General features: G+C 37.8%; 1 protein-coding gene across 1 annotated transcript in view; it reads right to left on the bottom strand.

Moving 5' to 3' along the window:
- The window catches only part of LOC101287456 (A disintegrin and metallopeptidase domain 3-like), a 122,844-nt gene that overhangs the window by 35,570 nt on the left and 64,094 nt on the right, over positions 1-23,180 (bottom strand). Inside the window, 3 exon segments of the mRNA XM_049704191.1 lie at positions 1,861-1,959; positions 19,722-19,822; positions 19,825-19,907. Of these exon segments, the coding sequence (XP_049560148.1) occupies positions 1,861-1,959; positions 19,722-19,822; positions 19,825-19,907 (283 nt within the window).

Genomic DNA, 23,180 nt, shown 5'->3' with positions numbered 1-23,180 from the left:
GACATGAAACTGCTGCTGACGCAGGATGATAATCGGAACCTTCTCCCTAGACACAGTGGTGGGAATTTAACTTAGAACGTAGTGGTGGGTAAGGGTTTCTGCCTCTACCAGGGCTGGAGATGGATGTTGGGAAACAGAGGATCCCTCTGCTCTTCTGAAACATCACACGCTATGGACTAGAAAAGCCAGGAACTTCAATGAGCTATCTGTACTGCCTACAGGAAAAGCGTGTTTGAGAACTGCCGACAAAAAGGCAAGGATATCCAACAGATGTAGAATAAGAATCCTGTTGCTCCTGTTCCAAACAAAGATTCACCTGAGCACAAAGCTAGACTCAGCCTTACTTAAGCTTCATAAGTGTTTATTCTTTGCTTGGCTGTTGATCAAGATACAACTGACCCATAATAACTGGTGTTATGCAGTACCAATCACAGTTTCTTAAATTTCCTATAGGAATGTCTGGGTACTGGCTAAAAACATATTAATCACTGTTATGTGTCAAAAAACAGCTGGCTAAACTATTGGTCTTCCATGTCTTTGCACTTGGACTTGTGTCCGTCTAAAATGAAAATTTATAAGAAAAAAACTGGATCAGATCACTAAATTGCAGACAAAAGTCAGTGGAAACTAGCCTAACTGGAAGTGGACAGAGAAGAAAATAGAAAGCCGTTTAAGCTTATGGCCACCTGTAAGAGAGCAGAGTGTAAGGCACATGTCAGCCTTTAAATGACAGCAAAAGCCAAATTCTATGCTATAGTACATAATAAAATTAATGTGAACTAACATAGGACATTTAGCTGTTACCCTGAAGCCCTCCCTAGTAACTTATACTATGAATTTTCATTCGACCAAATGTAGCAATTACCTCTGTTGTAAAGAATTATCCTTTGAGATGTAGGCAGAGGGCAATGGACTGTTTAGAAAAGTCTGACTGCTCAGTTCCAGTGATTTGGAGACAAAGACTAAGATGAGAGCTCTGGTGAAGGAAAGGGCAGCAAGGTTTATTGCTAAGAAGTGGAAACCCTAGGCTGGCCTCTACATTCATGTGCCTTGAAACAAATGACCATTGACTTTAAAAACTAGCCCACCGGGTGAAAAAGAACGCGCATAGAGCAAAGCAAAATGATGTCAGGAGAGATTTCATGGACAAAGAAAAAACAAATGGCAGCAAAACCTCTCATTACTCAGTCTTTATGTTTGTCATAGACCCCTGAAAGTGACACAAAAAAGGTGAGTCGCTAAAATGTAGCAATCCCTAGAAAAGAGATTTTACCCTGCCTCCTATCAGGTGTGGCTATGAAGGAAAGTTGAACGGAAAACTTCCCAAGGGAAGTCAAGGGTTCAGTCAGTCACTTCCAGGGTCTTGCCAAAGCTAATCTTCACTATTAGATATGCTACATATTGCTGACTATTTTATATGGATTCCTTTTCTGCTACTTTCAAAATGAGGCGTTTTTATTATTATTGTCTGTTTATTCAAATATTGCATGTCAAGTGTGTGTTGGGTGGCTTATTCATAATTTTGTCATAAGTTGTTCAATCATGAAGAGCTACATTCAGGCACGACCAAGAGGAACTCACGGCACCCAAATTATCTGGAATTGTTCTTAAATGCAGTAAGAGGATGGGTCTTGAGCAGAAATTGAAACAATACAGTAAGAGGCAGCACTACGAAAGAGGTTGAAAAAGATCTAAGGACCTTCTCTCAGTTCTGAAATTAACTGTGTATGAATCGAGTACATAAAGTAATATAATCTGAAACATGAGTAAAAATAAAAGCGGGAAAAAAAGCTACAAAATGCACCCACAAGAACGCAAAAATTTCATGAAAGAAAATAAGGCAATATTTTGAAAACTTACCTGACAACTTTTTCTGTCACAGCATGGTCCTGTACCACACTCTGCATCTCCAATCAGAGAACAGGTTACAGCATCACAGCATTTTTTATGAGAGCATTGCTAAAAAGCAAATGCAATCAATTTAAATAAAAGGAATTCTCAATCAAATAAATCATTTTATTTATTGTCATAATATACTAAAGTATGTCTCTAAGTTAATTACAATCACAGTATAATTTTTACTTCTGTATCTATTTTTAACACCACTTAATATATATATCTGAACATAATATATTTTGATATAGAAAAAAAGATGGCAATGAAATTATTCACAATTCCATGCTCAAGAATTTGAACTGTTAAAAATGTAATGCAATTTATTTCAATCTTTGTGTTCATAAATATAGGAATTGTAAATTTTGAGATTTTTTTTCACTTACTACATCATAAGTAGTTACCCATCTTATCAAGTCTCTTCAAGATATCATTCTGTGAATATACAATAATTTTTGGATGTGACAAAATAGAGGTTTCTAAATTACAACAGCATATTATGTTGTAAATGACATTTCAAAGAAATTTTTTGTCATTTTTTTAGATCTAAGATTGTATATGAAAGATTGATTCTAGAAGTTATTAGGTCAAAGAATTTAAAAATATTAAAGGCTCTTCATAATATACACTATTTCCTTCTTTCTATATAATTATCTATTCAGTGTAAGAGTGATGTTAAACAAGACTGATAATATTTTAAAATAAGTAAAGCTGTGACAAAGTGAGAGAGTGGCATGGACATATATACACTACTACACTACCAAACGTAAAATAGATAGCTAGTGGGAAGCAGCCACATAGCACAGGGAGATCAGCTTGGTGCTTTGTGACCACCTAGAGGGGTGGGAGGGAGGGAGACACAAGAGGGAAGAGATATGGGAACATATGTGTATGTATAACTGATTCACTTTGTTATAAAGCAGAAACTAACACACCATTGTAAAGCAATTATACTCCAATAAAGATGTAAAGAAAAAAAAAAAGACTCTTCTTGGCCTATCGAAATAAAAATTTAAAAAAATAAAAAATAATAAAATAAGTAAAGTGTATAGGCACAAATTACTAAGTGTTTATATCTGTTTCAATTTTATTAGTTTTATTATTAATGTGCTGAACATTTTACATATCTGCACAATCTGATTTATACTTTTATGCATACTTTTTGTTGAAGTAATCTTCTGTTTATTTCCTTTATTTGTAAGCACTTCTATATTAATGATGTTAACTCCTAGCCACTAATATACTTTACAGTGTTTTATAATTTGTCATGACAATTTATTTCTATTTTGGCAGTTTTTTAAAAAAATTTTTTGTTATTATGATATTGTGAAATCTGACAACTGCCAACTTTCTTTGGGATTTGTTCTAAAAGTTTATGTATAAAACTTTCCTCCACCCTAACCCCAGTAAATATGTGAAGGTACAGTGTGTGTGTAAAAGTTTTGTTATATATATACATATATGTGTGTATACGTATTTTTATTTGACATTAAATATTTTGAATAGTATATTGTAAAAGTAACTATAATAATGTATTTTTCCCCCAAAATTAAATTATCAGTTGTGTTTATAGAATAATGATTTATTCCTGATATTTTATTATACCTGGATACTCATATAATGTCCTATATAAAATTAAATATAATGTCTTCAATTACATCAACTGCATATTATTAAAGTATATCCCAAATTCTATTACTATATAACACCTTGTATATTTACAGGAATCAGATGATATTCTTTCTTTTTTAATTTTCATGTTTCATCATTAAGAAGAATGTGTTATGCTTCACAATATAAATATTTTAATGAAAACTATCAAGAGAATTTAGTGAAGATGGAAGATTAAACACATAGTAAACATTAACATTGGGGAAAATAAAACAAAAATCAATGACGTGAAAGGGAAATCTCTAACACCTAGAATCAAAGAGAAAGCCTACTACAGTGCAAAACATATCTGGACAATACTCAATGTATAATGGAAACCTAGACTAAATACCAGGCTTAGAAATTGGCCTTTTATGACGTGTAGTTTAAAAATGGAATTCTATCATGGGACTGGAAGCGAGGACTTTGTAACATAGGTAACTGTGGTTTATCATTGAGAAATTTGAGAAATCAAAGAACATTCTTTTACTCCTAGCTGTCCAAACATTTTATCAAATGTTTCTTCAATATTTAATATCTTGTAATTTTTATCTCTCTGTTACTTTAATGATATATGTTGAAAAATACTGAAACATTTCTCTATTTCTGGAATAAACACCATAAACATACTCTTTTTCAGATATTTATTGGTTATTTGATAATTTTGACTTAGGCATTTTGCAGGTATTTTCCAAAATATAAACCAGTCATTCAAAGTAATGCTAAGCTGACTACAGGAGGAATCAACAACTTTCATTATTTAATTTTATTTCTATATACTTGCAAAATGCACTGGAAATTGAATTTTTTTTAAAAAAATATGCAATTTACAATAATATTAAAAAACATGAACTACTTAGGGTTAAATTTAAGTAATTACAGACACCTAAATAAATGGAACAATATACCTTGTTCATGGTTTGAAAATCACATTATGTATACTATTCAATTCTCCATAAATTCATCTTTAGATTTTTTTAAAAATTTCAAGAGTTTTTTTTTTTTTTTAGGGGGTGGGTAGAAATGGAAAAGTTGATTTAAAAGTTTACATAGAAATATAAAGACCTAAAATAGCCAAATCTATCTTGAGAAAGAAGAAACTAAACATGAAGATACATTTTACCTGATTTTGTGCATTAGGATAAGGAGACCTGGTACTGGATAGATACATAGATTATTGGAACACAATGTATGTCATGAATGGTTTTTCAGTAAATGTACCAAGGTAATTCAATGGGAGAAGGACAGTCTCTTCAACAATTGAATACCTTGAGAAAAATATACCTTGATCCTTAACCTGCAAAGTGCTACAAATTACTCAAAATGGATCATACACATAAAAACTAAAATTTGTAGACTTCTAGAAGAACATTTACAAGGAAGCTTCACAAATTTAGGATAGATAGGCTACAAGTAGCATAATATATCAAAGAAGAAAATTATAAACTGGACTTCATCAAATTAAAAACTTTGACTCTTTGAAAGATGTCATTAAGAAAACACAAAGCTAAGCCACATACTGGGAGAAAACCTGGCAAAGCCTTGTGTATAGTTTATATTAAGAATTCCTGTAAGTATATAATAAAAAGACAACCCCATTAAACTTTGTAAAATAGTTGAACAGACATTTTAAAAAGGAAACATATGAATGCCCAATAATCACATGAAATACTGTCCCATATAATTAGTCATCAGGAAAATACAAACTAAAACTGCAATGAGATACCAGCACAAACTGAAATGACTAAAATGAAAAAGACTGGCAGTAACAAAAGTGGTGAGGATTCAGAACAACTGCCACTGTTATACATAGTTGGATGGAATGCACAATATTACAACCATTTTGGAAAGCATTTTGACACTTTGTTATAAACTTAATAGTACAATGAATGTGTTGTGACAGAAATTAGAAGTTTAGATATTTATGGGATTGGCTTGGATGAGGTAAGGGAAAACTGTCTGTGGTAATGTAAACGTTCTACATATTTTCCACATTTAATCAGGTATAGCATCACTCAAATTCAAAAACTCAGCAAGTCAGAAAGAAAATATAAATAAGTATAATGAAGGCCACCTAGACACATCATGAGTCTCTGTGCAGACAAGAAAAGACAAGGTCACAATGCCTTTGTGGATATAAAGGCAGATAGGTCGCATGGATCATCTGGCCAGGTATGGTATGCAGAAGCAGATTGTTCAGTAAAGTCTTCAGTGACAGTGAGGGCAAATGGTTTTTGACCACTGTTGTTGAGACTCCTGAAAGGTTCCATCAGTGGGAAGTGATGGTCTTGCGACACGAAACAAAGTTTATTGGGCTTGCTGTTAACCCACCTATACTTTCAAGAAAATAAAAACTATTTCCCTTCTGCTGGTGGCCATAACTATAGATAGAAAAGTCCTGGTGATAAAAGTCCTCGTGATCAAGACCAGTTTAGTCACTCCAAAATTTACTGAGATATGTTCTTACAATGAGTAAGAAAAGAAAGAAATTAGAGATATGCTTAGGCAAAAGCCTGATGAAGTCATAAAGTCCCATCCAAATAGCATATTATGGATCGATGAAGTTTTGCTGGATATGAAGGCTTCAAAGTCACACAGCCACTTTCAGAACCAACCTCATGCTCTAAGCACCACTGGTCAATGAACACACTGTCTAATGACATGGATGTGGAGAAAGAGAATGTAAAGACCTATCGGGGCTTACTGCAGTAGGTCTTGTTAAAAGATAACCTGAGGCATATTAAAACTTTTAAGAGTTTATTTGAGCAAAAACTGATTCAAAATGGGCAGCATCCAATTTAACAGTTAGAAAGAAGCTCCACGGGGCTTCCCTGGTGGTCCAGTGGTTAAGACTCTGCACTTCCACTGCAGGGGGCACGGGTTTGATCCCTGGTCAGGGGACTAAGATCCTGCATGCCGCACGGCATGGCCAGAAAAGAAAAAAAAAGTAAAAAAAAAAAAAAGAAAGAAAGAAATGCTTAAGAGCTGTAAAATATGGAAGACTTTTATAGGCAGAAGGGAGTGGGAACAAGGAAGTTATACTGGCGAAAAGGTGGGCTGATTATTGCAAAGTTACTTTCCTTTAGGGGATGGCAGGGGTCTATCAGGCAGATTACCTAACTATTGCTGGCCAGATGATTCCTGATTGACTGGTTTAAGATTCCATTTCTGGAAGAGCCAAAAGTGTAGTTAAGGTAAATCTCTCAGTTTGGTGATGTGAGGTTTAGCATAAGGGACTCCATTTGGGGCCTGGTGTCTTGTTTTCGTTTTTGTTTGTTTTTAATTCATTAATTAATTTATTTATTTTTGCTGTGTTGGGTCTTCGTTTCTGTGCGAGGGCTTTCTCTAGTTGCGGCAAGTGGGGGCCACTCTTCATCGCGGTGTGCGGGCCTCTCACTGTCGCGGTCTCTCTTGTTTTGGAGCACAGGCTCCAGACACGCAGGCTCAGTAGTTGTGGCTCACGGGCCCAGTTGCTCTGCGGCATGTGGGATCTTCCCAGACCAGGGCTTAAGCCCGTGTCCCCTGCATTGGCAGGCAGATTCTCAACCGCTGTGCCACCAGGGACGACCCTGTTTCTTTTAACAGTCTTTACAGCTATAATAAAACAGTGGCCTATCCAAGACGAATTCTCATTTTCCAATACATACCCTTGAAATCCAGTGGGGCAAGCTACCTCTTCCCTTAGGTCCACTGTGACTCCATCTTGGATTTTAAATGAAGACTTGAGAGTGCCCAGATGATGAAATAGTGACCCAAATCAGATTAATCAGTTCATCCACACAGTGCAAACAGGCTATCAGAGACAACTGAACGTACTCTTGTATCACAGGAATAATCTTTGAAAAACTATTTAGGAACTGGGCAATAAACTACCCAGAATGGACACCTTGGCAAAAGCTAAACGTAATTTCCTGCAGGCCAAGGGACAGAAAAATCAATGGTTCAAGTCTGAGTCCTATGTTCATGTAGACATGGATATTAGGCCAGAGAGAATCTAATGCGGAAATTGTTTGTCTGCCCTTCGGAGAGAGTCTCTCTCACTACCGGGCTACAGAATAGCCATGGTACCCTAAGGTTTGGGCTGTGAGCAGGAATTATTCCTGGACACCATGTATTTACTATTGGCAGACTATCCTGTCTGACGTGATACCACTCGATTGGCATTCACCCCAAATGTTTGGTACCCACTCTGTACACAGATCTTACCTCCTTCAACAATAAACAGGATAAGAATAAAGGGTTTCATCCACATGAAATGAAAGCCATATATACTGGTCAAGATGGATTGGAGAAGTGATGGTAACCAAGTTGTCAAGCCTTTCATCTATCCTGAGCACAGGCCATTATAGTACCAGGAAGTCCCCAGGGGTGAGATTGAAAGAATATTCTTACTAGATTTGGAAATGCTCTCAAATCACATACACTTCTGGTGGGTTCTTTAGGGCTAACACACACCCAAACAGTCATAAATAATAGATTTATGCTGAATAGATGATGGGGATAGATATTCTACATAAATGTAACAGTTCTCTTGATTTTAAGGGACGCTCTCAATGTGGAAATGCTACGATTAAGACAGTGGAAGTAGGGATGAGTATATGACTGGAAGCCACATAGCTATCCTGGCCTATCTAGATTGTTATTGTGAAGCGGCACAAGATACAGTGGTAAGGAGAGGGGGAGAAAGGAATAGGAAGGGGAAAGGGAGCTGGTCAGAAGATCACTGTCTTGATCAAGGAGACAGCATATGCAGGGATACTCAAGAAAATCTGTCATCTTATAATAGCCCTGCCTGGCCAGTAAAAGGTGGCTTATATAAGCTAAACATGGCAGTGGCTCCAATAGCAATGGCAGTTCCAGGTATGATGCAGTTACAGACCGAAGGCACTTGGTGTGTGGTGGTGGAAATTATAGTAAAATCTTTCTTCAGTATCTCACTAGACCCAAAAGATCAAAATCAGCTTGCAAGTTTAGATACTGAAAACAATTTATAACACATCTATGTGTTCTGAGACACTTGGAATCCACTTATAATCCAAGACTGGGCTCCAAAACAAGACCTAGTGTTTCCAGCACTTGGGACCGAGGAAGACAGGCAAATGTGTCTTTTCTACCAGTTACAGTCAAGTGAGAAAAGGAAATCCAGGGCACACAGCCCAGGGCAATGGACATGGCCAGTCCTCACAAATACAGCATGTTAGCCCCTAATCTCCTCTCGAGGGTATTGTTTGACATTGACTGCAATAGACACCTTTCCAGATATGACACAGCAATTCCTCTGCACAGCAGACATGAATCATACTAATCAAGTACTCCTAAATGGATGATATTTACACATCTAGTCAGACAATGGTGCCACCTTGAAAGCCAAGGATACTCAGTACTGTGCAATTAGCTGGGGCAGGCCAGGGACGTTCTATGGTCCACATCACGCCCAAGCAGCTACAAGTAACTTTAGAGCCAGTTACATTTTCTGCAAATGTGTATGTCTGAGCTTACTAAACAATGAACTACCCTGGCCATTAGTTTGTTTTATGCCTTTTATATATTTTTGTTCTTTTGTTAGTCTTTATCATTGGATAAATTTGTTCTCAGGTCTCAGACGTGATGTATGATGGTGATAAACTAAGAACTGCCTATACTCCTAAAGCGTTTCAAGGTTGTAAAATGTTGCAAACGAGAGAAAAAAAAAAAGTACTGTCTGGCTAGAGGAAGTCACAGGTAATTAGAGTCTTATATTAAAGTACTGAGGTTTAAACGGAAGTGGAAACCATTGTTCCCAGAGTGATTAACAAATCAACAATAATTAAAATAATTTTTGCCACTACTGGCCTTTAGCATATAGCACTGGATACTGCTAGTACTTTTCACTAGCAGTAAAAACTTCCATTCGGGAAGCTGACGAAGTTCATTTCAATTTCATTAGGCAAGACTTGGAGCACCGCTTTACTCTCCTCCCCACAATAATATGTCATCTCAGGATTATACCAAATCTGAAATATTATTATACCAGTGTGAAATATTATTGAATGTATAGGTATTCTGTCAAAATCATAACACTTTTAGAATGGTCTGCAACTGAGAAAATTTGCATCCCATGCTATTTAAGCATATATGACTAAAGACAGACTCTACAATCCAAATAATCCATCTATACTGACTTACTAAACAAGCAGTTACATTTCAGTGGGGGTAGGTGGAGCTCAGCCAGAAGAATCATTGAAAGCAGTCCAGGATAAAAGGGAAAAAAACCCTGGCCACTGGGCACTGTAACTGATTAGGACCCCCTACAACCGCAGGCATCTCTGATCACTTACACAGCTGATTTCATCCAATGGCCCTAAATTTCCTGATATCCACTGGCTCCTGGAATTTGGAACTAATGAACTTTATCCCATGGTTCAGTGAAGAACTTTTCCCGGGAAAGTTCCACTATAAACAGATTGGCCTCTGACACTGGTAAAGTCCACAAACAGGAAGCTGTACACCCATAAGAAACAGAAACAGCCCACCTACTCCTTTACCTAAACTACTAGGTCACTGAAGGTCCTCTCTGTAAGACTTGTCTCATGCCGAAAAAACTTAGTTTACTGAAGAATCAGCATACATCCTAGCCTTCCAGCATATTGGTGATAAATTCCTGATAATTCATACAAGTGAATGCGAATGAAATGACAGACAAATGTGTAAAAGACATGAAAAGACCATTCAACCATAGGAAAACCCAAAGTAAGTAAGATATCCTCAAAGTTATATATACATGTATACCTCATGACACAGCACATTCACTTGTTGGTACACATACACCCTAGTGAAACGCAGGCACATGTGCAGCAGGAAACATGTGCAAGAAAATTCATAAATAAATGAGTCTTTACAGTCATAAATTGAGATAAACTTAAGTTTTCATTTCACAAATAATGCATAAATAAACTGAAATTTTCATAAACTCAATACTAAAAGCAATGAAAACAATTGGAATATAGCTACATTCAAAAGTTGATGGGACTTCCGGGAAGATGGCAGAAGAGTAAGACGCGGAGATCACCTTCCTCCCCACAGATACACCAGAAATACATCTACACGTGGAACAACTCCTACAGAACACCTACTGAACGCTGGCAGAAGACCTCAGACCTCCCAAAAGGCAAGAAACCCCCCACGTACCTGGTTAGGGCAAAAGAAAAAAATAAACAGAGACAAAAGAATAGGGACGGTACCTGCACCTCTGGGAGGGAGCTGTGAAGGAGGAAAAGTTTCCACACACTAGGAAGCCCCTTCGCGGGCGGAGACTGCGGGTGGCGGAGTGGGGGAGCTTCGAAGCCGTGTTGGAGAGCACAGCAACAGGGGTGCGGAGGGCAAAGCGGAGATTCCAGCGCAGAGGATCAGGGCCGACCGGCACTCACCAGCCGAGAGGCTTGTCTGCTCACCCGCTGGGGCGGGTGGGGCTGGGAGCTGAGGCTCTGGCTTCAGTCGGAGTGCAGGGAGAGGGCTGGGGTTGGCGACGTGAACACAGCCTGCAGGGCGTTAGTGCACCGCGGCTGGCCGGGAGGGAGTCCGGGGAAAAGTCTGGACCTGCCGAAGAGGCAAGAGACTTTTTCTTCCCTCTTTATTTCCTGGTGCTCGAGGAGAGGGGATTAAGAACGCTGCTTAAAGGAGCTCCAGAGACGGGCGCCAGCCGCGGCTAAAAGCGCGGACCCCAGAGACAGACATGAGATGCTAAGGCCGCTGCTGCCACCACCAAGAAGCCTGTGTGCGAACACAGGTCACTCTCCACACCTCCCTTCTGGGGAGCCTATGCAGCCCACCACTGCCAGGGTCCTGGGATCCAGGGACAAATTACCCGGGAGAACGCACGGCACGCCTCAGGCTGGCGCAATGTCATGCTGGCCTCTGCCGCCGCAGGCCCGCCCCGCACTCCGTGACCCTCCCTACCCACCCCCCACCCCCACCCCCACCCCCCCCCCCGCCCCGACCCCCGGCATGAGTGAGCCAGAGCCTCCGAATCAGCGGCTCCTTTAACCCCGTCCTGTCTGAGCAAAAAATAGACGCCCTCCGGCGACCTACACGCACAGGCGGGGCCAAATCCAAAGCTGAGCCCCTGGGAGCTGTGAGAACAATGAAGAGAAAGGGAAATCTCTCCCAGCTGCCTCAGAAGCAGCGGATTAAAGCTCCACAATCAACTTGATGAACCCTGCATCTGTGGAATACATGAATAGACAACGAATCATCCCAAATTAAGGAGTCGTGTGGATGAAAGGCTCTTGGTGCTGCAGCCAGGAGTTAGTGCTGTGCCTCTGAGGTGAGAGAGCCAACTTCAGGACACTGGTCCACAAGAGGCCTCCCAGCTGCACATAATATCAAATGGCGAAAATCTCCCAGAGATCGCCATCTCAACGCCAGCACCCAGCTTCACTCCATGACCAGCAAGCTACAGTGCTGGACATCCTATGCCAAACAACTAGCAAGACAGGAACACAACCCCACCCATTAGCAGAGAGGCTGCCCAAAATCATAATAAGTCTACAGACACCCCAAAACACACCACCAGACGTGGACCTGCCCACCAAAAAGACAAGATCCAGCCTCATCCACCAGAACACAGGCACTAGTACCCTCCACCAGGAAGCCTACAAAACCCACTGAACCAACCTTAGCCACTGGGGACAGACACTAAAAACAACAGGAACTACGAACCTTCAGCCTGCAAAAAGGAGACCCCAAACACAGTAAGATAAGCAAAATGAAAAGACAGAAAAACACACAGCAGATGAAGGAGCAAGATAAAAACCCACCAGACCTAACAAATAAAGAGGAAATAGGCAGTCTACCTGAAAAAGAATTCAGAATAATGATAGTAAAGATGATCCAAAATCTTGGAAATAGAATAGCCAAAATGCAAGAAACATTTAACAAGGACCTAGAAGAACTAAAGATGAAACAAACAATGATGAACAACACAATAAATGAAATGAAAAATACTCTAGATGGGATCAATAGCAGAATAACTGAGGCAGAAGAACGGATAAGTGACCTGGAAGATAAAATAGTGGAAATAACTAATGCAGAGCAGAATAAAGAAAAAAGAATGAAAAGAACTGAGGACAGTCTCAGAGACCTCTGGGACAACATTAAACGCACCAACATTCGAATTATAGGGGTTCCAGAAGAAGAAGAGAAAAAGAAAGGGACTAGAAAAATATTTGAAGAGATTATAGTTGAAAACTTCCCTAATATGGGAAAGGAAATAGTTAATCAAGTCCAGGAAGCACAGAGAGTCCCATACAGGATAAATCCAAGGAGAAATATGCCAAGACACATATTAATCAAACTGTCAAAAATTAAATACAAAGAAATCATATTAAAAGCAGCAAGGGAAAAACAACAAATAACACACAAGGGAATCCCCATAAGGTTAACAGCTGATCTTTCAGCAGAAACTCTGCAAGCCAGAAGGGAGTGGCAGGACATATTGAAAGTGATGAAGGAGAAAAACCTGCAACCAAGATTACACTACCCAGCAAGGATCTCATTCAGATTTGATGGAGAAATTAAAACCTTTACAGACAAGCAAAACCTGAGAGAGTTCAGCACCACCAAACCAGCTCTACAACAACTGCTAAAGGAAATTCTCTAGGCAAGAAACACAAAAGAAGGAAAAGACCTACAATAACGAACCCAAAACAATTAAGAAAATGGGAATGGGAACATACATATCGATAATTACCTTAAATGTAAATGAACTAAATGCTCCCACCAAAAGACACAGATTGGCTGAATGGATACAAAAACAAGACACATATATTTGCTGTCTACAAGAGACACACTTCAGACCTAGAGACACATACAGACTGAAAGTAAGGGGATGGAAAAAGGTATTTCATGTAAGTGGAAACCAAAAGAAAGCTGGAGTAGCAATTCTCATATCAGACAAAATAGACTTTAAAATAAAGACTATTACAAGAGACAAAGAAGGACACTACATAATGATCAAGGGATCCAAGAAGAAGATATAACAATTGTAAATATTTATGCACCCAACATAGGAGCACCTCAATACATAAGGCAAATACTAACAGCCATAAAAGAGGAAATCGACAGTAACACATTCATAGTAGGGGACTTTAACACCCCACTTTCGCCAATGGACAGATCATCCAAAATGAAAATAAATAAGGAAACACAAGCTTTAAATGATACATTAAACAAGATGGACTTAATTGATATTTATAGGACATTCCATCCAAAAACAACAGAATACACATTTTTCTCAAGTGCTTATGGAACATTCTCCAGGATAGATCATATCTTGGGTCACAAATCAAGCCTTGGTAAATTTAAGAAAATTGAAATTGTATCAAGTATCTTTTCTGACCACAATGCTATGAGACTAGATATCAGCTACAGGAAAAAAATCTGTAAAAAATACAAACACATGGAGACTAAACAACACACTACTTAATAACGAAGTGATCACTGAAGAAATCAAAGAGGAAATCAAAAAATACCTAGAAACAAATGACAATGGAGACACAACGACTCAAAATCTATGGGATGCAGCAAAAGCAGTTCTAAGAGGAAAGTTTATAGCAATACAGTCCTACCTTAAGAAACAGGAAACATCTCGAATAAACAACCTAACCTTACACCTAAAGCAATTAGAGAAAGAAGAACAAAAAACCCCCAAACTTAGCAGAAGGAAAGAAATCATAAAAATCAGATCAGAAATAAATGAAAAAGAAATGAAGGAAACGATAGCAAAGATCAATAAAACTAAAAGCTGGTTCTTTGAAAGGATAAACAAAATTGATAAACCATTAGCCAGACTCATCAAGAAAAAAAGGGAGAAGACTGAAATCAATAGAATTAGAAATGAAAAACGAGAAGTAACAACTGACACTGCAGAAATACAAAAGATCATGAGAGATTACTACAAGCAACTCTATGCCAATAAAATGGACAACCTGGAAGAAATCGACAAATTCTTAGAAAGGCACAAATTGCCAAGACTGAATCAGGAAGAAATAGAAAATATGAACAGACCAATCACAAGCACTGAAATTGAAACTGTGATTAAAAATCTTCCAACAAAGAAAAGCCCAGGACCAGATGGCTTCACAGGCGAATTCTATCAAACATTTAGAGAAGAGCTATCACCTATCCTTCTCAAACTCTTCCAAAATATAGCAGAGGGAGGAACACTCCCCAACTCATTCTACGAGGCCACCATCACCCTGATACCAAAACCAGACAAGGATGTCACAAAGAAAGAAAACTACAGGCCAATATCACTGATGAACATAGATGCAAAAATCCTCAACAAAATACTAGCAAACAGAATCCAACAGCACATTAAACGGATCATACACCATGATCAAGTGGGGTTTATTCCAGGAATGCAAGGATTCTTCAATATATGCAAATCAATCAACGTGATACACCATATTAACAAATTGAAGGAGAAAAACCATATGATCATCTCAATAGATGCAGAGAAAGCTTTTGACAAAATTCAACACCCATTTATGATAAAAACCCTGCAGAAAGTAGGCATAGAGGGAACCTACCTCAACATAATAAAGGCCATATATGACAAACCCACAGCCAACATCGTCCTCAATGGTGAAAAACTGAAAGCATTTCCACTAAGATCAGGAACAAGACAAGGTTGCCCACTCTCACCACTCTTATTCAACATAGTTTTGGAAGTTTTAGCCACAGCAATCAGAGAAGAAAAGGAAATAAAAGGAATCCAAATCGGAAAAGAAGAAGTAAAGCTGTCACTCTTTGCAGATGACATGATACTATACATAGAGAATCCTAAAGATGCTACCAGAAAACTACTAGAGCTAATCAATGAATTTGGTAAAGTAGCAGGATACAAAATTAATGCACAGAAATCTCTGGCATTCCTATACACTAAGGATGAAAAATCTGAAAGTGAAATCAAGAAAACACTCCCATTTACCATTGCAACAAAAAGAATAAAATATCTAGGAATAAACCTACCTAAGGAGACAAAAGACCTGTATGCAGAAAATTATAAGACACTGATGAAAGAAATTAAAGATGATACAAATAGATGGAGAGATATACCATGTTCTTGGATTGGAAAAATCAACATTGTGAAAATGACTCTACTACCCAAAGCAATCTACAAATTCAATGCAATCCCTATCAAACTACCACTGGCATTTTTCACAGAACTAGAACAAAAAATTTCACAATTTGTATGGAAACACAAAAGACCCCGAATAGCCAAAGCAATCTTGAGAACGACAAACGGAGCTGGAGGAATCAGGCTTCCTGACTTCAGACTATACTACAAAGCTACAGTAATCAAGACAGTATGGTACTGGCACAAAAACAGAAATATAGATCAATGGAACAGGATAGAAAGCCCAGAGATAAACCCACGCACATATGGTCACCTTATCTTTGATAAAGGAGGCAGGAATGTACAGTGGAGAATGGACAGCCTCTTTAATAAGTGGTGCTGGGAAAACTGGACAGCTACGTGTAAAAGTATGAGATTAGATCACTCCCTAACACCATAAACAAAAATAAGCTCAAAATGGATTAAAGACCTAAATATAAGTCCAGAAACTATCAAACTCTTAGAGGAAAACATAGGCAGGACACTCTATGACATAAATCACAGCAAGGTCCTTTTTGACTCACCTCCTAGAGAAATGAAATAAAAACAAAAATAAACAAATGGGACCTAATGAAACTTAAAAGCTTTTGCGCAGCAAAGGAAACCATAAACAAGACCAAAAGATAACCCTCAGAATGGGAGAAAATATTTGCAAATGAAGCAACTGACAAAGGATTAATCTCCAAAATTTATAAGCAGCTCATGCAGCTTAATAACAAAAAAACAAACAACCCAAACCAGAAATGGGCAGTAGACCTAAATAGACATTTCTCCAAAGAAGATATACAGACTGCCAACAAACACATGAAAGGATGCTCAACATCACTAATCATTAGAGAAATGCAAATCAAAACTACAATGAGATATCATCTCACACCAGTCAGAATGGTCATCATCAAAAAATCTAGAAACAATAAATGCTGGAGAGGGTGTGGAGAAAAGGGAACCCTCTTACACTGTTGGTGGGAATGTAAATTGATACAGCCACTGTGGAGAACAGTATAGAGGTTCCTTAAAAAACTACAAATAGAACTACCATACGACCCAGCAATCCCACTACTGGGCATATACCCTGAGAAAACCATAATTCAAAAAGAGTCATGTACCAAAATGTTCATTGCAGCTCTATTTACAATAGCCTAGAGATGGAAACAACCTAAGTGTCCATCATCAGATGAATGGATAAAGAAGATGTGGCACATATATACAATGGAATATTACTCAGCCATAAAAAGAAACGAAATTGAGCTATTTGTAATGAGGTTGATAGACCTAGAGTCTGTCATACAGAGTGAAGTAAGTCAGAAAGAGAGAGACAAATACCGTATGCTAACACATATATATGGAATTTAAGAAAAAAAATGTCATGAAAAACCTAGGGGTGAAACAGGAATAAAGACACAGACTTACTAGAGAATGGACTTGAGGCTATGGGGAGGGGGAAGGGTAAACTGTGACAAAGCGAGAGAGAGGCATGGACATATATACACTACCAAACGTAAGGTAGCTAGCTAGTGGGAAGCAGCCGCATAGCACAGGGAGATCAGCTCGGTGCTTTGTGACCGCCTGGAGGGGCGGGATAGGGAGGGTGGGAGGGAGGGAGATGCAAGCGGGAAGAGATATGGGAACATATGTATATATATAACTGATTCATTTTGTTGTGAAACTGAAACTAACATACCATTGTAAAGCAATTATACTCCAATAAAGATGTAAAAAAATAAAAAAATAAAAAAAAATAAAATAGTTAATCAACAACCATTGAAAGACATATAGTCCAGAAAACAAATAAAGAAACCCACTTGAAGCCACTGTTAAAAAAAACAAAACAAAACAAAACAAAAACAGAAGTTGATGGATGTTCCAAGTACAATACTGGGTGAAAGACCAAGTTACAAATGACACAAATCATATGACTGCCAATTATATAATAGTAGAACACAGTTAATCAAACTATATTGTATAAAGATGGGAAAATAGGAGGTAAAACTAAAACTGTGATGACAAGAAAGTACTGAAATGATACCTTTAAATTACAAATGATGATTGGAAAAAGGAGGCATATTGAGAGTGGACACACAAAGAAATTCTTTGGCAGAGGTAAGGATTGTTTTGACCTTAGTGCAACGTATTCAGGTGCTTGTTAAGTATCTATGTATTACACTCTTCATCCATATTTCCTGTATATATTTCATATATATTATATATCACAGTGAAATAATGGAATGGTATAAATATTTACTGCTAAACAAAAGTGGGCAGAGTTTACTATACTAGAGAGCTGTACTAAAATATATTTTAAAGAAAATTATAATTAAATGGGAGATTATTTCTGAAGGAAACTTCGACATACAAAAACACTGATAAAAAGGAATGGAAGGTAAAATAAAGCAACTATTTTCTGAATAAATTCTTCATAGTACTTTCTAATGTAAAGAAATGAAATATTTTACAAGAGTATTTTACAGGAAAGTTAATTGGGTTGTAAACACTGTGATCTGGGAGGAAGGTGGCCCAGATAGATGTTTACCATTAAACATCTATGGTAAAAATACAAAGATAATCACTAAAGGAAAATAAACAGTACATATAGACTAAATCACTAAAAGAAATACTGGAAGAAAGGAAAACAAAATAAACAGATTCAACAAAAATTCAATTAAGAAAAAATGTGGCAAATTGAATATAGAAAATATAAAAATTTTGAGACCAACTAAAATTATAAAAATATGCAATCTAGAGGAGCATAAGAAAATTAAATGTAATGAGGTATCCTGGAAAAGATCCTGGGACAGAAAGAGGCCATTAGGTAAAAACAAAGGAAATCTGAATAAACTATGGACTTTAGTTAATTTAAAAATATGTAAAAATATTAATACAATAATATTTGAGTTAATCTTATAAATCAAGGACAGATTGAATAATAAATTACAACCTAAGGTAAATACTGAACTTAATAGTAAAGAAAACCTAAATGAGAATAGAGAAATATCAGGGAAATACTAATTTAAGGAAGCTAGTGTGTGAATAGATATAGACATAAAATATGTATACAGATATACAGATATATACCAGACCAAATAGACGTTAAAACAGAAATCAACATTAGAAATAAAGAGATTCAGTATTTGAAGGTAAAGTATTAAATTTCTAGGAAGGTACAACAATTGTAAATAAATTTACACCATATAAAAGAAATACAAAATATATAAAATATGAATTGAGTAAATGATAATGAGAATTAGGCAAATCCAACTGTATAGTTGGAGATATCAATATTATTTCTCGAGTGCTGAGAGTTCAGGCAAACAAAATTAGTAAAAATATACAGAAGATTTGAGTCATTCACTTAAAAATTATAATGCAATCAGATTATACAGATTTTAGCTCCTAACAATTAGAGCTTACATCTCAGCAAGCAAATATGAAACATTAAAATAATCACCGCACGAGTATATGAAGGCAACAACAACAAAATGCAATGATTAGCTATCTTACCAAGCACAAATGAAAAACAAGAAGACAAATAGCAAAAAGCTAAATATAACAACAAACAAGGATTGTGATTAATCCAATTCTGCGAAACGAAGTTAAAATAAATGAGGCTCTATACATGCAAGAACTGGAAGTAGGAGACGAGGAAGTGAACAACAGCATACATTTAATAACTCAGTGATCCAATTCAGGCACTTTGGAGGAATTCAGGGATGATTTAGGTGATAATTATACTACTGTTGGAACTGGTGTTTATGATACAGAAAGGTGGGTAATGTTTACACAACAAGGAAAATCTACTTCTTTAACCACACTGCACTTACCCCAAACTTAAATTCTTCAAATGTTTCAAATTCAGGATGAGCCAGTTATCACATGCCTTGTATCTCCCCATCTTAGCTATTTGATAAAATGGTGCAACATTAAAAAAAAAAGTTCTCCCACTTATATCACAACTATATTTATAAGACTACATGATGAACACAGAAACAAATCTTTAGATAAGCTATTAATGTTTCTCACCAACCTCTGGCCCACCACAATCACATTGCTCTGGCGGTTCCAAAACTCCATTGCCACAAACTGAAACTCTTCCTTGTGGAACCACTTTTGAAACTGTTCGATTTGAAGACATTCAAATTCAGGCTGTGAAGCTGTATGTTTGAATTCATCCATGCTGCAACTGCTGAAAAACTTTATACCACGGGAACGTCTGAAATTAAATTATATTCCTCAGTTAAAAGGAATAAAATCAGTATCAAAGTAATACTCCTTCAATAATGTACTATGAATTCTGTACTACTTCACTTAGAGAATAGCCAAAACGGGAGACTGCTTTATTTTTAATACAATTAGTAATGCAAGAATAAGTTCGTTTCTATTATAATTCAATATAACAGACATCTAATAAGTAGAGGATGTTAAGGTTACATGATTTAGAATATATTAAACAAAACAGTGCTTGGCACACAAAAAGCTCTGTTTAAGTATGTCTTACTATGTATTATTTTCATTATTATTGACAACACCATAATAATAATAATAATATAAATAATAATAATATAATAATTATTATTATTATATTGGGTATTATTGAATTATATTATTATGTTATATATTATTATATAATAATTATAATTATGATGGTGTTGTCAATAATAATGAAAATAGTAAGACATACTTAAACAGAGCTTTTTGTGTGCCAAGCACTGTTTTGTTTAATATATTCTAAATCATGTAACCTTAACATCCTCTACTTAAGAAAATGAAACATACTAGGAATAATATGGAAAAATGAAGGAATAAACAATGGTGGACTGTGTTAATTAAAAGTCAGAATTATTTGTACTTTGGTAACAAAATTAATTAATTAAAATATCTCAACACTGAGTATATAGAATGTATAAACCCTAGATTCTTTTTATTTTGATATTTTTATATTTCTAAGTGCACTATTTAATGGGCTTTTGTTTAAATTTGTAACAGTCTCTATGAGATTAGAGAAATGATACAAAAGTACGAAAACCAAATTTTGTTTCCTGAAATGGTTGAGTAAGTTGCCAACGGGAGATCCTGATTACTCTAAATATTTTAATGTATAACTCTTACATAGTAATGAATTCTCTGAAATCACACCTTCAATATCAGGAAATAATGATGCGGTGCTAAAATCTAATCCTCACATCACATTCAAATTTCCCCTTCATCACAGTATTGGCACTTTATAGCAAAAGGATCCCGTTCAAAATCAACCACTGCATTTAGTTCTCATGTCTCCTTAGCTTAGTTGATTACAATTTTTGTAGAATTTCATGACAGTGAAACGTTTTATAATTACAGGCTGATTATTTGGTAAAATGTCCCTCAATTTGGGTTTATGAAATGTTTCCCCATAGTTAGACTGAGGTTATGCATCTTGGCAACCTCATCACAGAAGTGTTGCTGACTCTGCTCCATTGCATCCTAACAGACAGCACATGATTTCAACTTGTTATATTTTTGGTAAAAGTCACTTTGATCAGTTGATTAAGGTGTGTCTGCCAGTCTTCACTCTAACATTCCTTTCCTTTCTTATCACTTAATAATTATTTGAAGAGAAGTTTTATGTAAAATCTCATTTCTAATCACATTTTCAATTCATTCATGTATTTACATGAATATGGAATCATATCTTCCTATTACACTCAGTGGGTTATATAATCCATTACGAACATTACAAATGACTTTCAAATTGTCCCAGATTTGCCTATGGGGAGCCCCTTTCAAACTGCTTTGTGTCCCTGTGACAAATCTCCATAATCCTTTGAACGCCTCCTTATACTCTGACACAAATGTTCCAGGCTTGTTTGCTTTTGTCTGTCGTAGCCCTGGAATCAGGTATATGATGTCTCCAACTTTGTTCTTCTTTCTCAAGATTGCTATGGCTATTCAGGGTCTTTTGCTATCAAGAACTGCGTTTGTTATAGCTCCATGAAACCCAGGAACACAAGCTCCCCTGCCACTAGGGCTACATGATCAACAGGTGTCTCCAAGGCAGCAGCCACAAAAAATAGTGCACCAGGCACCTGTAGAAGCTCCTCTATGGAAGACACTGGCACTCTAGGGTACAGCAGATAAAGAGTCCAGTGATAGCACTCGCCCTCTGCAGTCTCTGGAAAGGAGCAGTCAGTTGTTGGATTTGTGTTTAACTAGAAACCTGATTCTCATGCAGCAGTTATGAAGGTAAGCTAAAAGACTTCTTTCACAGAAAGACTGCAATTCTGGTTCTAGGGTCTGTTTGCTGTGCCATGCAAGTGGCAACCAGCTGAAACACTTTCTCTGTGGGTTACCGTCCTGTGGTACCCACAAGCATAAGTCCTGCTGGCCACCGAGCCAGGTGGTCTACATATGTTCCCTGGCAGCAGCAACAAAATTCAGGGCGCCAGACAAGGTTGTAAGGTCCTTTCTGAGAGGCGCCGAGGAGCTGGAGCAAGGAATGGGGAGGGTGAACAGTTATGCCCACTGGCCTCTGCTTGTTGAGAGAATCACCATTGGCCCCAAGATGCGAGCCAAACAGTCAGCATGCCCCTCAGGCAGACGCTCCTGGACAAGTAAATGGGCCACTTTCACAGAAAATCTGGGGTGTGTTTCAGTCTGCTCCCCGTGCAGTGCCCTGGCGTGACAGCTCGCCATGAACTACCGCTCCAATCGTTACTGTTACAGTCCCAGGGGACCCAGGAACGCAAGTCCCTCTGGGCACCAGAGCCGGGCCATCAGGGGGTGTCTCCTGGGCAGCAGCCACAGAAACTAAAGCAGCAGAAGCCTGTACAAACTCCCCTCCTGGAGATACTGGTTCTCTGGAACATGGCAGATGGAGGCCTTGAAGATAGCGCCCATCCTCCAAGGCCTCTGAAAAAGATTACAGTGTGACTTTAGACATGGGTTTCATTAGAAGCCTGCCCCTAGGCCACAGCTATGAAGATAAGCTAATAGGCCTCTTTCACAGAAAGACTGGGTTCCTAGGACTGTGGCCTCTCGCTGCGACCTGGGGGTCGTAGCTGTTTAAGAAAACTTGTTCCATTGTTTACAGTTTTGTGGGACCTGTGAGCTTAAACCCAGCTGGCCGCCAGAGCCCAGTGGTCTAGAGGTGGCAACCTGTGGGTGGCAACTGCAAAAACTGGGGTGCCAGGGGACGGTGCAAGCTCCTTTCCAGGAGAATCCAGCAGGCTGTAGCGAGGTAGAGGGAGAACACAAAGGTGGCATCCACCAGCCTCCATCCCCTAGCAGGCTTCTAGATGTGTGTTCAGTTAGAGCCCTGACCTTCCAGCCAACACGTTAATATGAGAAAATAAGCCTCTTTGGCATAAAGACTGGGTGCCTCTCAATAGGCCACAGAGGTGGCAAGTGAGTTCAAAAGTTTTAAGATCTCTTTCTTGGTTCACTATAGCCTTATTTGGCTCACATGTGCAAGTCCAATTGTCTTTCACAGCTAGATGTTTGGGGGTTC

The sequence above is a fragment of the Orcinus orca genome, chromosome 21, assembly GCF_937001465.1.
Source record: "Orcinus orca chromosome 21, mOrcOrc1.1, whole genome shotgun sequence".
NCBI classification, from domain to species: Eukaryota; Metazoa; Chordata; class Mammalia; order Artiodactyla; family Delphinidae; genus Orcinus; species Orcinus orca.
This window is presented reverse-complemented; position numbering and strand designations above follow the sequence as displayed.